This window comes from Terrapene carolina, unplaced genomic scaffold (assembly GCF_002925995.2).
Source record: "Terrapene carolina triunguis isolate 2854851 unplaced genomic scaffold, T_m_triunguis-2.0 Scaffold194, whole genome shotgun sequence".
Lineage (NCBI taxonomy): Eukaryota > Metazoa > Chordata > Testudines > Emydidae > Terrapene > Terrapene triunguis.
The window spans coordinates 12,697,553-12,713,315 of record NW_020664545.1 but is presented as its reverse complement, the minus strand read 5'-3'; the positions used below and the strand labels follow the sequence as shown (position 1 = coordinate 12,713,315).

The 15,763-nt window shown below is 64.1% G+C and overlaps 2 protein-coding genes across 2 annotated transcripts in view; one reads left to right on the top strand and one right to left on the bottom strand.

Annotated features, from left to right (window-relative positions):
* The window catches only part of LOC112119647 (GRAM domain-containing protein 2A-like), a 14,103-nt gene extending 6,846 nt beyond the window's left edge, over positions 1-7,257 (top strand). Inside the window, exons 7-12 of the mRNA XM_024218382.3 lie at positions 287-358; positions 2,118-2,181; positions 2,644-2,706; positions 3,458-3,554; positions 4,135-4,239; positions 6,508-7,257. Coding sequence (XP_024074150.1) covers positions 287-358; positions 2,118-2,181; positions 2,644-2,706; positions 3,458-3,554; positions 4,135-4,239; positions 6,508-6,523 — 417 coding nt within the window. The 3' untranslated portion in view covers positions 6,524-7,257. The remainder of the gene's footprint in view (positions 1-286; positions 359-2,117; positions 2,182-2,643; positions 2,707-3,457; positions 3,555-4,134; positions 4,240-6,507) is intronic.
* A 2,161-nt stretch (positions 7,258-9,418) lies between these two features.
* Positions 9,419-14,888, bottom strand: CUNH19orf71 (chromosome unknown C19orf71 homolog). The gene is made up of 4 exons (XM_024218368.1): positions 14,815-14,888; positions 13,424-13,656; positions 10,135-10,260; positions 9,419-9,561 (listed from the first exon to the last, which is right to left on the bottom strand). Exons 1-4 carry the CDS (start codon positions 14,886-14,888, stop codon positions 9,419-9,421), a joined length of 576 nt encoding a protein of 191 aa, XP_024074136.1.
* Between the last annotated feature and the right edge of the window lie 875 nt (positions 14,889-15,763).

Below are 15,763 nucleotides of genomic sequence, written 5' to 3'. Positions count from 1 at the left end.
CCCTCAGTCCCCACGGCCATGCCAGCCCTGGCCCCCCCTACACAGGCACTGGGCCGATGACCCTCGTTCCTGCCCTCGGCCCCGGTGTTCCAGACCAGAGGGAGTGGGTCAAGCTAACGTACTCGGTGAGAAAGAAGGTCCCAGAGGTGACCCATCCTGGGAGCCGTCCCCCAGGTCAGGGAAAGCCCCGTCTCCTGTGCACTGCGCACCACAGGGCTGGGCTGGCCAGCGGCTCGAGGGCTCTGCCGCCGGCCCTGGGCTCACTCTCCTCTTTCTTGTTGTTCAGGACGGGAGCACGAGCAGCAGCCCCCCGGCCTCGCCCGCCAACACCAGCTCCGAGCTCCGCGAGAAGGCTCTGGTAAGGTCCCCGACCCCCTAGCTGGCGGCACAGGCTGTGGGCAGCAGGGCAGAGGGGCTGGCGCCACTGTTAGCAAACCATGGAGATTCCTGAGAGCTGGGCCAGCTGCTCCCTGGCAGGGCCCGCTCTAGGCACCAGCTAAGGAAGGAGGTGCCTGGGGCGGCAAATCTGAAGGGGCTGCAGTCCGTCTGCTCTTGGGGCGGCACGCCGACTTTTTTTTTCTTCCTCTTCTTCGGCGGCAGTTCGGTGGCAGCGTTTTCATTTTTTCCCCTTTGCTTCGTTGCTTGGGGAGGCAAAAAAGGGAGAGCCGGCCCTGGCACCACAGCGCCCGGCGCTCTGTGCGTTCCGAGGCTGGGCCTGTGCTGCCAGGCGGCTCAGTGCCCACTCGGCGCCCGGCTGCAAGGTCACGGGGCGGGGGGGTGACTCTCTAAGCCCCGTGTGCGCAGGAACACACCTGCCTGGGCACCCTGGCGGCTTGGACGTGCCCTTGGTTGCCTGGCTGCTGCCCGGCTCCGGGGGCTTGGGCTTTCCCAGAACTGGTGTTGTCCGGTCCGGGTGGAGGTGGCTTGCCGGCCAGCAATCCTGGCTGTCTGGGGCTTCTCCGTGCCCCCTTCTGCCCCTCTCGGCTGGGCTGCCCCAGTCAGAGAGACCCTGTGGGGCAGCTGGAGCAGCCCGGCCTGTGAGCCCAGGGCAGAGCCCAACGCCCGTTCCAAACTCCCAGGAGTGGGAGGGGCTCCGAACCCAAGCCCCAGGCCGAGGCAGACCCCCGAGCTGGCCCCCTGCTCCTCGGTGGCCCCTCCCTCCTTTGCCACTTAAACCCGTTGGCACTGCCCGTGTCTTTGCAAAGCGCTTGGGGAGCCAGGCCCCCCTGGCCAGCACGCTGCACAGGGCATTGTTTTCAGCAGCCCCCTGCCCAGTGTAACCCAGGGCTCTGGCACCCCCGCCCTTCGCCACCAAGCCCTTGGCCATCCCAGCCCGATCGGATGGCACGAGGGAGCTTTGATTGCCCCGGAGCGGCCGAGCTGGCCTCATGCTTGTTATCGGACTAGCGCCCCCTGCCTGAGGGTACGGCAGGGCCCGGCTCAGACACGGGCGCCTGGAGCGGAGAGAGTGGCTCAGAAGCTGCCCTGGGCTGGGAGGGAGCAGCTGGTGGAGCCCAGGCCCCACGTCAGCCTGTCCCCTAGCTCAGTGGGTCGAGCGCCCTGCCGAGAGGTGGGAGACCCCTCCTCACATCCTGTGTCTGCCCCTCAGCCAGCTGAACCTGGGCTCCCCCGCATCCCAGCAGGGTGCTCTGAGCCCCGGGCTAACGGTTAAGGTGGGTGGCAGCAGCTCTGAGTGGGGCCTGGTCCAGTCAGTGGCTCCCCGAACATGCCACCGGCTGGGCCCTGCCAAGCGCCCGTCCCCCCGTGTTTGGGACTCGCTCCGGGGCGCAGGCAGGAGGGGCGTATCCAGGGGCCCACAGGGAGGCAGCAGTTCCCAGGCCCAGGAATTTAGGTGCCGAGGGAATTTTGTCCTGAAAGTTGAGGCGCTGAGGGAGGTTAGGCACCTGCAGGGAGAGGCAGGAGTTTTGTGCATCTCCGAGGGGCCAGAATTAGGACTGGGTGTCGAGCTGCTCTGAGCAGCCGACCCTGAGCGGTGCTGTGCCGCGGGAGGGGGAGGGAGAGCAGGGCGAGATGGCAGGAGGAGGCAGAGACCAGCGAGCGGTGGGGAGGGAGCACAGGGCCCCTTTTGTGACCTGCAGCTTTTCCCCTTTTCCCAGACCTCGAGCCAGTCGGACCTGGAGCTGAACCCCCCCGAGTCTGACGGCCTCCTGGACCAGCAAGGTGAGCCAGGGCCCTCAGCCGCACCCCCTGCCCAGAGCCTGGCCCCCCCCAGCCCTCGCACACTCAGCAGCCCACGTGCAAATGAGCGTGCAAGTGCAGCGAGGAGCTCCCTAGGGGCCTCCCTTCTCTTCCGTTCCGGGCAGCATCCTGTGCCCTCGGCCTGTGTCTGAGCGTCGCAGCGTCCGGCCAGGAACCTGGCTCCACCGACAGTCGCTTGCATTAGGTGGAATGAGTTTGACCAGCCTCCACTCAGCCCCTTCCAGCGCCATGGCAGGGTGGAGCTGGTGACGGCTGGATCTCCTGCCCTGCCTGGGACAGCAGGACCCCCAAAGGCAGGCAGAACACGCCATGCCCGGCCCACAAGCCACAGTCCCCCAACCTCCCTGGGGGTGGCACACGGGAGCCTGGCACCTGGCTGGGCACAGGCAGCGCCAGTGACTGGGTATCCCGTTGTGTGTGCAGACGGGCTGGGCCCGAAGCAGAGCAGAGAGGACGAGGGCGAGGAGACGGCAGCGCCGAGCACAGGTGAGTGGATCCCTCAGACCCAGGCTCGCTGGCTTGGCTCAGGGTGGGGGTGCCCAGGCAGGACCCCCTGCGCCTGCTCTCCTGTGGGCACTGGCACAGGACACTGGGGACCCGCCTGCAGCCACTCAGGGCATTGTGACAGCTCCGGGCAACTGGGCAGGGAGGTAGCTGGCATCCCCTGCTGCTGAGCCCCAGATGTGCCACCCAGCTACACGTCTGCCCATGGGGCAAAGAGCTGCTGTTGTGGTGTTTGCTGCCAGGCGTTGGCACATCACCCCCTCGCCAGCCCTGCTGCAGGGTCAGGGCCAGTCTGAGCAGGCTGTGGGAGCCTGGCTGGCCTCACTGCCGTCACCTCAGACTGACACCGGGGGCAGGTGCTTGGCATGGACCTTGGCTGCCACCTGGTACACACCCCGGGCACCAGGCAGGGGAGCCAGTCCCTGGAGGGGTCTCGCCGTGGCATCCCTATGGGACTCGGATGATGTACGCCCTCTGGGCTCGGCAGCCCCCGCAGGGAGAGTCCTTTGTCCTCGGAGCTGCAGAGGGTGGCTGCTATGCAGGCTCATGAGGGGGGCTGGGCAGTGGGGGCTCTGGGGGGCAGTTGGGGCTCGGGGGGCAGGGGCGGGGGGGGTTAGGGGGGACTGTGCAGTCCTGGGGGGCTGGGCAGTGGCAGGTCCCCCCGATCCCTCCCAGGGTAGCTAAGGGCCACAGCCCTGCCTTCTCCCATTCAGTGATGTCCTTTTCCCGGCAGGGGGCACGTGGCCAGGCAGGCAGATGAAGAAGAAGCCCAGGGGCTGGTGGGCGCAACTGAGCACCCTCAACGTCGTCATCCTCATCTACCTGCTGCTGTGAGTCCCGGGGCAGTCGGGCCAGCGGGCACCAACGGGGCTATTCGAGTGTGGCACCGGGCAGCGCTAATAGCAGGGCACCGTGTGCCAGTGCCACCCCCCTTAGCTCCAGTGCCCGTGGACTCAGCCTGGTGCTCCTGGCACAGGGTCAGAACGTGCTGGTCTCCGGTCTGTGTGCCGAAGCCCCAGCCGGCTGGCGTCCTGGCTGCCGGCTCTTCCCCTGCGCTGGTCCTGCCCGCGGCTCCCTCCCCTGCTGTGCCTTGCGCCGTGCATAGACAGTCCCTCTCGCTGTGTGGGTGGCATCTGGGGGCAGCAGGCTGCTGCGTTCCCTAGCTCCCCGCCGGGCTGTGCCACTCCCAGAGGGAGCTCGGCGGCTCCCAACGCTGTGGGGCTAACCGCCGTCACACGAGAGCTTGGAGTTTGCGGTTCTGCTCCAGCTAAGCCCAGCTCCCGTGGGCACCCTGCCCTGGGCTCCGGGCACTAAGCAGCTGTTCGTCAGCCCGGCTCCGCCCGGGTGAATGCCCCTGCCCGGCGTACCAGGCCAGGCCGGCTCTCTCTGCTCACACTGCCCTCCCCCCAGGGTGGTGGTGTTGCTGCTGTCCTCGGGGTACATTGGCCTGCGGATCGTGGCACTGGAGCAGCAGCTGATGTCAATGGGGGCCTGGCCAGAGCTCGACCTACACCAGTGAGTAGCAGGGCCCCGCGGGGGGAGCAGGGAACCAGCGAGCGGGAAGGGCCCGAGCCCCCGCTCCCAGCCATGGTCCAGGGGTCAGGGCAGCAGCGGGACCCCAAACCCTGGGTCCCTTGGGCAGGTCACGTCCCCTCCTCGGGCTGCTGTCTCGTGTGTCTGTGCTGGGCCTGGCACAAGGGGAGATCGAGCAGCCAGCCAGCCCCTGCTGGCTGGGCGTATTGGGGGACCCCCAGCCTCCTGATGGAAAATACAGGGCCCTTAACTCAATGACTCCCACCGAGAGCCACGGCAGCTGGACCCCAGCTTGGGGGCTTGGCCCTCCGGGGCGGCACCGCTCCGTTTGCAGGGTCTTTGCTGGGGGCCGGAGAAGGCAATGCCCAGATCCTGGGGGCTGAAGGGCTCTTCGGTGAAAGCCCCCAGCAGGGCTGGGTGTCTCCCGGGGAGTGGCGTGCAGACGGAGCAGGCGAGGAACTGCCCGGCTGTGGCGGCAGTTTATTTTCTCTGTTTGACATCGGGCCACGGGCCGGGAACGTCCGTCAGCCAAATCTCAATTCCCCGACGAGCCAAGTAAACGGGACACAAAGGGGGGCACCAGCTAAAGGGGGGCACGTGACCTCCCCATGTGACTTCTCCGTGCCCTGCCCCCAGCCTGGAGCCCCACTGCTCTCCCCGTCCCCTCCTCAACCCACGTTACCGGCCGCCCCACGTTCTGCTCCTCTCACCGCTGCGGTTCCCTGCTGAATGTGCCCCCCACACTCACCTGGGGACTTGGATCTTCGGGCCCAGGGGAGGGGGGGCAGGGAGGGGAGCAGCTGCCAGGGACAGGAGCCCCTTGCTGGAGTGGGGTGAGCTGGGGAAGACCCAGGGGAGCAGGGGGTGATTCCTCTCCCCAGCCCAGCCCGTCTCTGCCTCTCCTGCCCGTGCCTGGCTCCTGCCCCCAGCTGGGAGCTCAGCACTGGCCCGGTCCCAGCTGCAGCGGCCCTGTGCTGACCCATCTCCGAGCGTGGCTTCCCCGCCCAGGCCAGCACCTGCCAGCCTAGAGACACCCTGCAGCCAGCAAGGAAAAGGGGACGCCTGACAGGGGAGCGCAGGGGCTGGAGCTGCCTCAGGATAAATCTCCAGAGCCTGCCAGACGTCCCCCTCCGGGTGCCTCCAGCCCAGTCCCTGGCCCTGGCAGGGAACAGTGGTCACCCTGCATGTCGGTCACACTTCCTCCCCAGCACCCGCAGCCCCGAGCCCCGCCCAGGCACCACGAGGGAGGGGGGAATGAGGAAACTGAGGCCCAGAGGTGCTGGCTCCTTGCCAGCAGGCAGGATTTCCCTGGGCACTAACCGCTGCCTTTGGTGGAGGCTCAGCAAAGGCAAACGGGCAGGGAGCTGCCCCCGGTCTCCGACCGCCCCTGGGCGCCGGGTACGAAGCGGGCAGGCCTCACTGGAGCCTGCAGCTGTTGGCCCTACAGAGGGCAGGCGCTGGGTGCACATCCAGGCATGTAACCCAGGAGTCCGGGCTCCCGGCCCCATGGCCCAGGGGCAGCAGGCAGCCATGCTCCTGCTCAGCAATCCCTCCTGCCAGGGCTGTGCAGGGCGGGTTATTCCTTTAACAGGCGGCAATGAGTGTAAATCCCCGGGCTCTGGGCCCATGGCTGCGAAGCCGCTCGGCCTTTTCCTGCTCTTCCCGTTACGCTCATTTCACATGGGGTGCGTGGGGGGCAGAGGAGGCCCCAGCCGCAGAGCAATTGGCTTTCTGCCTCCCCGTCCCCTCCTAGAGAGCCGCGGTAATTAAACCCCATTAGTCAGTGAGCGATGGGAAGTGACTGAGCTGTTCCCCAGTGGGCGCAGCCCGTGCCCCTGCAGCCATCACAGCTTGCCCGCTTGTGAGCAGCACTAGCCCCAGGCTGGCAGGCTCGGCTGCGCCGGGAGCCCTGGCCCACGTGGGCTGCAGGCTGCTTCGTCTGCAGCCGGCCCTCGGGTTACTCCCCACGCCGCAGCCCCAGGACCCGCCACACACCAGCCGGGGGCTTTGTTAGCTGGACGAAAGGCGGCGTTACCACCCCCTGCAGGGGGGAGTCAGCTGCGGCTTCACATCTTGGCCCCCCAGGAACTGGGGGCGATTCCATTTACAGGGGAGGGGCTGAACCCACGCCAGGTGCCCAGCCCTGGACCCCTGAGCCAGCCTGTCTTCTCACGCTGTTGCTGCCCCCCCGCAGCTGCAGTAATTTGCCCCACTCATTTGCTTAACCAGTTTTCTCTTGTTTATGTAAAGATACAAGACGACCTGAAACCAGGGAGGAGTCAGGCTGCACTCAGCACCGGAGGGGGTGCCCGAAGGACCAGGCTTGCGGCTGGCAGATGCCACCCCTGCCAAAGGGGCTGGAATCCCACGGCTCTCCCCTCATCCTGAGCTGGGTCTTGCCCTCAGCAGAGCTGGGACTGATTTTTAAGGAGACCAGGGGAGGGAAATGAACCGACAAGGCCTGGACCAGGAACAACTCCTCGTGGATGAAATGCAGACACAGCAGTGCTGGTGCTGATGCAGAGGACAAGTTGAACGTCTCCTTCTGAGCGGTCGGGCACTTAAACCGTGTGCCTTAAAGCCCCCCTGTGCTGGGTTCAATAGCGCACCAGCTTCCCCTTGGGAACCTGCACAAGCCCTGGTGCAACTGATTCCTGCCCAACTGCAGGGTTTGCAACCTCAGCTGTAACGGACGCAGGGCCTGACTGCCCTGAGCAAGCAACTTTCACGCAACCTTCAGCTGAGGCAGCAAAACTCAATGGTCTCGGTCCTTGTGCCAAAAAGGAAATGGGCGTTTTCGGCTTCCGCCGGGGGCCCTTGGCCACTGGAGAGCGTGAGAATATCCAGCCGGGCCGGGAGGGGAGCCCTGTCCCGAGTGAGCGACGCTGCCTGGCTCTCACAGCAGCTGTGCAATGCAATGGAGCTGCAAGGCACAAGCCTCCTGCTGACCTTCCGTCCAGCACCGAGCGTCACCCCCGCCGCTGTCTGAGGCCTTGGCTACACTGGAGCCAAGGCAGCGCTGTGATGCGCGAGTGTAGTCGCGCCGCCAGCGCTGCGAGAGCTCTCTGGCAGCGCTGTAAGTACTCCACCTCTCCGAGCGAGCGTGCAGCGCTGCAGGCGCTGACTACACTGGCGCTTTACAGCGCTGCACTCGCTGCACTGGGGCGGGGGGCGTTTTCACACCCCTGAGCGCAGCAAGTTGCAGCGCTGTACAGCGCCAGTGTAGCCAAGGCCTGAGACACCCTGGGCTCGCGCGTGCTCAGGGCCCCTCCTGGGGAGACGGGGCTCCCTCCGGGCACGGGCTGCTGTGGGAGGCAGCTGCTGTCAGCCTCCAGGGGCCCCAGCCAGGCCTGGAATTCACCTCTGTCCCGCCTGTGGGAGATGGGGCTGCTAGGCCCCCTAGGGGGTTGCGGGTCCCCTGCAGCTGTTGGGAGGACCGTGGCAGAGCTTGGGCCGCGGGTTCTGGTCAGTTACAGGCAGGGGGCTGGGGGTCCGTGTCATAGCACTGAACCGGTGGGTACGGCCCCCGCCCCATTCGTTCAGGAACCAAGCCCAGCGCCCCGGTGCCCAGCCGGCGCCTAGAGCAGAACAAGGGCCCGAACCAACCCACTGGCGCCAACCGCCCCAGGCTGGGGTGAGAATCCAGCTCGGCCTCACGCCCTGTGCCCAAGCTCTCCATTCGGCTTGGCACAGGCCCTTCCTCCAGTGCCTGGTGCTGCAGGCCAGCGCTCAGGTAGTGCCAGGGGAGGGTCTGGGGCAAAGGGCTGGGTTCTGTTATTAATAAAGGCAAGCCAGCCCCGCACTCTGGCTCCAGCTCATGTGTCTGCGGCAAAGCTCTAGTCCTGCAGGGGGGGCTGGGAGCCCGGGACAGAGGGGTCCCACTGGGTGGGGGTGGAGGGGGCCACTTGAGTCCCTACTATCCCCCTGCCCTGCAGCAGGACCCTCCAGCCTGGACCCATCAGAGCCAGGTACTGGGGAGCTTGGACACTGGGCAGAGGGATAGCTCAGGGGTTTGAGCATTGGCCTACTAAACCCAGGGTTGTGAGCTCAGTCCTTGAGGGGGCCATTTAGGGATCTGGGGCAAAAATCTGTCTGGGGATTGGTCCTGCTTTGAGCAGGGGGTGGGACTAGATGACCTCCTGAGGTCCCTTCCAACCCTGAGATTCTATGAGTCTCTGGGGTGCTGGTGAGCGAGTGGGTCCTGGAGAGATGGGGGGTGGGGATAGGGCCAGGTAAGCCCAGCTGCCCAGGCAGGAGAGTCCTAGGGCCTGGGAGATGGTCTCAGATGGCGCAGAACGGCTGCCTGCAGCGGGAACAAAGCAGTGGCGAGATGCTGGGTGGGCCCTGCCCCGGGCACGGCCAGCTCAGGGCAGCAGTGGTGCCGCCGAGGCAGAACAGAGCAGCGAAACATGGGGGGCCTGAACGCCTGCCCCCAGCATCAACTGTGTCCCCTACAAGGCCCCAAGGCAGTGTGGGGAGGAGCCCAGAGCAGGTTCTGCTGCCAGGGGAAGGGCGGACTGGGGGCAGTGGGTGAGCCCTAGAGGACCCCCAGTAAGTGCATGTCAAGGGGCACCTGGGCCCAGCCCGGGACCCTGCAGCCAGGCAGCTCCAGGCCGGGCCAGCGCAGGAGAGACGTGAGTCTGGGCAGGGAGCATCACACCAAGGAGCGAGCTGAGGGGTATGGAGCCGAGGGGCTGCTGGGTGCACAGCCTGCCAGGAGCCCTCTGGCCCTGCCCATGCGCAGCGCCAGTGCCTGCCCGGGCAGAAATGAACGGCTGGGGGGGGGCTGTTAACTCCTCTGGCTGCTGCCCACTCCGGCCCCAGGGCTCGACCGAGGGGCAGGGGTTGGGCAGAGCTGGGAAGGCAGCCGGGCAAGGCTGTGTGTTCCCCCGGGGGGAGCCCGCTGGGGGTGGCACAGCGGCTGAGGCAGGCGCATGGGTGGGAAGGGCCTGCTCAGACTACGCAGGCCTGCCGCGGGTACCCAGGGCCACTGGCCACAACTCCAGCCAGCCACGGGCCCAGAGCCAGGCTCCTTGCAGCAGGACATCCGGGAGCCCCTGGCAGCCCAGCAACTCGGGCGACCCAGCCCCGCTCGCTCCCCCCAGCCCCGCTCGCCTCCCTCCCCCCAGCCCGACGGAGGCAGCCTGCGGCACAGCAGCGTTTACTGGTGGGTGGACGGCTGGTGGCTGAAGAGCGTCCAGGTGCGGAAGTCCCTGGTGGTGAAGGCGGGCGTGTGGGCGGCCAGGCAGGGGACGTAGCCAGCGTGGCCCTTCAGCTCACTGCTGGCGCGGTTACGGTTGACAACTGGAGGGGAGGAGAGAGCAGGTGAGTGGGGGGCAGGGGAGAGACTCTGAGAACCACGTTGAGAGCAGCCAGGGGACCCAGGGGCCTGCCCGGCCAGACCTCGCCCCTGGTTTAACACTGCTGGCCCCTTCACACGCCTTCCCCAGGGCGCTCGGGATGCTGCGGGTCTTGTCCCTGCTTCGCGGCTAGGGGACAGGAGAAGGGATGTGCCCCACGTGTGAGAGGCCGGGGGGACAGGCCAGGTTGGCCAGGCTGCACCTGAACCCACCTCCCCCTTTACAAACATGCTCTCAGGCTAATGGCATGAGACTCGCCCCCAGCCCCCCAGGGCACCCGGCAAAGGAGGGGCCGGATCACTAGCCCTGCCCCGATTTGCCCAAGGTCTCGCGCCAGGAGTCCCCCAGCACACTGCCTCCGGGCCCCCTGCGTGTGCGTGTGTGTGGGGGGGACATGGCGAGGGGAGGAGAGGGAGGAGACTCAGAAGCAGCAAAACGTCCCTCCGGGGTCAGAGTCAGTGACCTGCTCTGCCCACTCACTCCCCCAGCCCTCGAGATCAAAGCCACAAGCTCTTACCATACTCCTTCCCTAGGACGGGTTTGTCTTTCCACAGGAAGGCCCCCCACCTGGTGCTGGGCTCCAAGTACTGGGCAGGGACCACTGGGTCAAACCACGCTCCCTCCCGCAGGTGCTGGGCATAGGCTGTTGGAGCAAAACAAGCACAGCAGAGTCACTGGGGAGGAAGCCCAGCCAGGCGCGGATCGAGGAGATGCCAGGCGTGCTCCAGGCGTGCTCCAGCACCCGTGACAGACAGTGTGGGAGTAATCTTCATAGCAGGGAACGCTCCTGCTGAGCTCAGCCCGTTAGCCAGGGGCTAATGCCTTGAAACCTGCCGCTTCACCTGCCTTATAACTATTTACCATCCTGCTTAACACAACTCTGGCCCGTTTTAATAACCACAGCTCTGAGCCTGTTCTTGTAACCGTGTAAACTCCGGGCCGCGTTCATGTCTCGTGGCAAGGGGTTCCACTGGCTGGTTAGCCAAGTGTGACATTTTACACCTCAGTCAAACCCATGTGCAAAATACTGGGTTTAAATGCCTAGAAAATACATTTCCCTGCCCCCTCCCCCCACCGCCTCAGCTTGTCAGGTACTTGAAAACTGATTTCCCCAAAGCGTCACCTGGGGGTCAGGGCCTGGCACAGACAATTTCAGCCCCAACCGAGATTTTCCCAGGAGGTCACAAGCAAGCAACGTTGTGTCTCGCAACCTCACGTGAAGCGCAAAGCTGAGCCGGCGTTCCCCGAAGAGGGAGGAGCGGGACTCTGGAAAGATGGGCTGGTGGGGGGCGTGGGCGAAGCCGCAGCCAGGGCATGGGGGCAGAGGGAGTTCTCAGCCCCTGCATTGCAGAAACTCAGGCCCAGCTCATGCAATTTTGCATCACACCCAGTCAGCGTGGCGTCGTCCAGGCTGACTTGCCTAACGCCCTGATCCATGGTGACCGGCCCCGGGGCCTCCCCCCGCAGTCCAGAGGAGAGCTCCTTCGCACCTCCAAAACAGGTGCCAAAGCTCCCGGCACAGCTGTCCCGGTCCTTCCAGCTGCTGTGCAAAGAACGGGAGCTCCCCCTGCTGGACTGTTGGTGCATCGTACCAACCCCGAGTGCCCAGTGTGCAGCATGGCCCTGAGTCCCCAACATGCCCCCGAGGGCCCTGGCACATTCCCACAAGGGGCAGATGCGCAGAAGCAGCGACGGGTGCATGACTCATGCGGAACATCAGAGCCTTGACTTGCTCCCACTTCCCATAGCCTTGGAGCACCCTTGGCCCTGGACCTCCCTCCCCCGACCACTGCCTGCAGCGTCGCTTGCATACGGCACGGCCTTGACATTGCCCCTGTGGAAATCCTGCGTTTCCCCTGGCCTTGACTACAGCAGCTCTGGTGCAATCCCTGCCCCGGCTCCCCCGAGGGCCGGCTAGCCAGGCACCCGCGTACACGCACGGTTAGAGGGGGTCCCATCGGCCCTGCCTGGGAATCAAGGTCAGCTCAAGAAGTTCCTTTACAGAAAGCCTGACAGCGATTAGGCCACTGGTCATGCTGATCAGCGCCGTGTTTCCATGGGCTCACATGGCGGCCTGTATCCAGCCATTGTCTCGTCTTGGCCAGTCAGGTTTTCAGGGCAGGGAGCGTCTCCTTGGTCTGTGTTTGCCCAGCGCCCAGCACGGTGGGGTCCCAGGCATTAGGATAACACACACTGACTAAAAACTCATCATCTAGGCAGATTGACATTGCCACGCTCGGCTCCCTCCTTAAAGGAGCCTGGCACGGAAAGATGCCCCATGCCATGAATTTGCATTGGATCCACATCACCTCCGCATTCATTGGAGAGATGAGACTCCCAGGGCCTATAAAACGACAGACGTGATTCCCCCGTCTGACCCCATCAGCACTCACGCCAGGGCAGAGCGAGCGCAGAACTGGGCTGACGCGCCGTTGCCCTGCAACTGGTGTTGTGCAGACACAGGGCAGCAGGCAGTCGGCCCCAGTAGCTTTTAGGGCATTGGTTGGGGCTATTATTAAATGGCTGCTCCAATCATGTGTTTAACACGTATCTAGCCAAACAAAAGGAGGAGAATCTGCAAGGTAATCAGTCAGGTTTCTTTCAGCACGTCTTAGTCACATTCTTAGTAGTTTTTTTAATTAGCAAAGTGCCTTGGGGCACGTCTACACTGCAAGACCCCTGCCCCCCGGCAGTGAGTGTAAGAGGCCAGGGCTACAGCCCTGTTCCCCCAGGGTTTGCGCTCCCCGGCTGGAAACAGCTGTGCAGATGTTCCCGCTCCAGCTCCGGGACCCAGCGCAGGGGTGGGTCTCCGAAGGCAAACGGGAGCGTCTGTACAGCTGTTTCCAGCCCCAGAGCACGAGGCCGAGTTTGAAGCCTTGGACTCGGAGACTCACTGCTGCAAGGTTTTGTTGCCATGCCATTGGAGTCCTGGTCCGTCACTGCAGTTTCTGTGCGCTAGGGGCTGGACACACAGAATATGAGGCCGCCACAAGCCGCAGCAGAGATTTTTGAAAAGGACGATTAGTCGATGTTCTATTTCCCAGCATCCTACAAACGTGTCTTAAGGACAATACAGATGAGTAGCCAGCCAGCAAGCTGAGATCAATAGCCCGATGCCTCAGGGAATGCAGCACCAATGAGCGTCAGAGAGCAGAAAGCAGAGTGGTTAGGTGACGGCCCCACAGGTCTCACAGCGAGTTGGGGGCAGAGCTAGGATGGAACCCAGGATTCCTGCCACAGTGCAAGACCCAGAAGTGAGCAGCCACCCTGCACATTCGCCCCCAGTTACTGTGTCCTCACTGGTGCTGCATTCCCCCGGGCAAGGTGCTAGGAACGCTGGGGTCACCCCCACGGTTCTCGGCCCTGCACTGAGCTGTCCCATGTATTGTGGGAAAACTCGCCTGTCCTTGCTCAGCACGGGCCCATCTGCAGAGCAAGACCTTCCCCAGAACCGGTCTGGGCGATGCCAGGAGCCAGCTGTTGGTATCAACAGGATGAGTTTTGGAAACAGGCGGCTGGTGCCCTGCCCCAGGGGAGGCATTTTGGCAGCAGCTTGTCACCCTGTGCAGGCAGCGCAGGGGTTTGCAAGGGGCTCCCGCGGGCTGCAAGCGGACATGGCGCAGCGGCAATAGCAGCTGCAGGGTTTAGTGGCTCTTGGGTCCCCCTGTGCCGACCGGCTCTGGGAACGGTCTCGCTCTGCAGACGGGCATGGTGCAGGACACGAGACGGAGGGCGGGTTTCAAGTTCCGTACACCGGTGCTCTCCATCTCCGCACGCGGCCCCCACTCCCAGCCCCACCTCCTTACCGGGGGGCAAGGTCTTCCGCTCCCTCTCGGCAAGGGAGCGGGCCCAGCGGTGGTAGGCCTCGCGGCTCAGGCCGCTGGTGAGTTTGTACCAGACGTCTCGGTTGTCGCTGTTGGTCAGCCCCGTGTACCAGGTCTGGGGGATGGCGTCTCGGCCCATGGGGGTGCACTTCCAGCGCACAGCCTGCTTCAGGACGGGGGCGTTGCGGGGCCCGCGCAGCGTGAGGTACTCGTCACTGCGGGGGAAAGGAGCCGTCACTGCCCTAGCTCCCGCCGAAGGAGGGATTGCACGGCCGGCGGGACAGGGAGGAGACACGTGGGGCCAACCTGGCTCCTGCTCCAGGGAGTGCACGCCTCGGGCATGGCAGTTGAGCTCGGAGCCAGGCTGCTGGGGTCAGGCCTCAGCGAGCTGGGGTAGGAGCTCAGAGAAAGCTGTTCCCCACAGTGGAGAATGGGGGATCCCTAGGACACCCACATGGGCTCAGCCAGGGGTCAGAACACGCATGTGCACACACACACACACACGTGTATCCTTGGTTCAGCCAGGGGTCAGAACACACATGTGCACATACACACACACACACACACACGTGTATCCTTGCTTCACCCAGGGGTCAGAACACACATGTGCGCACACACACACACACACACACGTGTGTATCCTTGCTTCACCCAGAGGTCAGAACACACACACATACACACACACACGTGTATCCTTAGTTCACCCAGGGGTCAGAACACACACACACACACACACGTGTGTATCCTTGGTTCACCCAGGAGTCAGAACACATACACAAACACACACACGTATCCTTGGTTCACCCAGGGGTCAGAGCGCACACACACATACACACACACACGTGTATCCTTGGTTCACCCAGGGGTCAGAACACACACATACACACACACGTGTATCCTTGGTTCACCCAGGGGTCAGAGCGCACACGCACATGCTAACGAGTAACCAATTGCTGTCTAAAGGAGGCGAAGGCTGCCTGCCAGCCACACGCAACATGCAGGAGCCTGAGATTTACATGGCCTGGGGGCAGGGGGTCCCTTGAGAACCTGGTAATGAAGGAGAACAGCCGGCAGTGAGGGGTTGGTTTCAGGGTTGCTTCCCATCCCCGCTGAAGAGGTATTTCTGTTCCCTCTTGGCCGCCACCTCGGCTGCCTGGCACAGCCCCCCCCCCCCATGGCATTCTGGGAGCAGACCATCATCCCCACTCTACCACCGGGGAAACTGAGGCCCAGCGAGGCGTAGTGACAGAGCTGGGATTGGGACTCAGGAGGGCCTGGCTCCCAGCCCCGCTTCTCGCTGCCCCCAGCCGGCGAGGGATTCCGGGTATTAGAAGAGCCAGAGACCTGCAGGCGGACGCCAGTGAGCCTCTCACCTGTACAACGGGGTGGGGAAGTCTGTCTCCAGAGTCCCCTGAGGGACGTATGGTCGGTCTGCCTCCAAATCCATGCCCTCCGTGCCCGCCTCCTCCAGGCTACGCCGCCCCTGCCCGGGCTGCTGCCAGCTCACTGCCAATGCCAGTCATCCTCCTGGGCTATTGTTGCCCAACACAAAGCCTGGCAACCATCCCCTAGCAACCAGGCAGGCTGGCTGGCAAAGCAGGAAGCAGCTAGACTCTGTCTCCCAGGGCAGGGAGTGGCAGGCTTAGGGCAGCGGGATACAGCACCATCCCCCCCCGGGGGAACGGGAAGGTTTTCTTCTGGCTCCTCTCAATATGTCCTTGCAGTACAACGAGGCAGGGTGCCCTAGGATCCGATCTGGCCGGAATCTGCTTGAACACCCCCCCACCCCGTGAAAAGGGTCGCAGCTTGGGGCAGCACCAACCACCAGCGCCGAGACCCTCGCTGGCTGCTTTGTCACCACTCCCTCGCTACAAGCAGCACTCCAGCCGCCCCAGCCTGGGCGGCCAGACCCTCGTCAGTTCGACTCGCTCAGTGCCCACCCCCAACATGTACACTTCTGGCCCGGCTGCAGGGAATTCCGTTTTCACCCCAATGTCCAGATTCTACCTCCAGCAGAGACGCCTCCCGGCAGCACCCCACCCACCTAGACAGGACGCCCAGTATGGCATCGCGCCCACCAGAGAGAGTGCACAGGAGAAAAGTGAGGTACAGGGGACTCCAACAGCAATCAGCTCCCTAAATTCTGTCTCGTGAGCACAAAGTATTTGAGCCAGTTACCAACTCACAAGGGAAGCTGAAACCTCCTTAGCTCTGCCGCTTTAGCCAGCCATTTCAAACCTCCCTCCGCCACAAAGGGCATTCTAGCGCTCTCAGCGGGCAAACTTCTTCCTTCAAAGGGAGACAACGGCCCGTCTACACACA

Bases quoted from the DNA above. Each gene is read 5' to 3' on its own strand.
- CUNH19orf71 (XM_024218368.1), bottom strand. From the start codon at position 14,888: ATGGATTTGGAGGCAGACCGACCATACGTCCCTCAGGGGACTCTGGAG. The intron at 13,657-14,814 runs GTGAGAGGCTCA...TTTCCCCCGCAG, and splicing joins TTCCCCACCCCGTTGTACAG to TGACGAGTACCTCACGCTGC. The intron at 9,562-10,134 runs GTAAGAGCTTGT...CCTCCCCTCCAG, and splicing joins CGTCCTAGGGAAGGAGTATG to TTGTCAACCGTAACCGCGCC.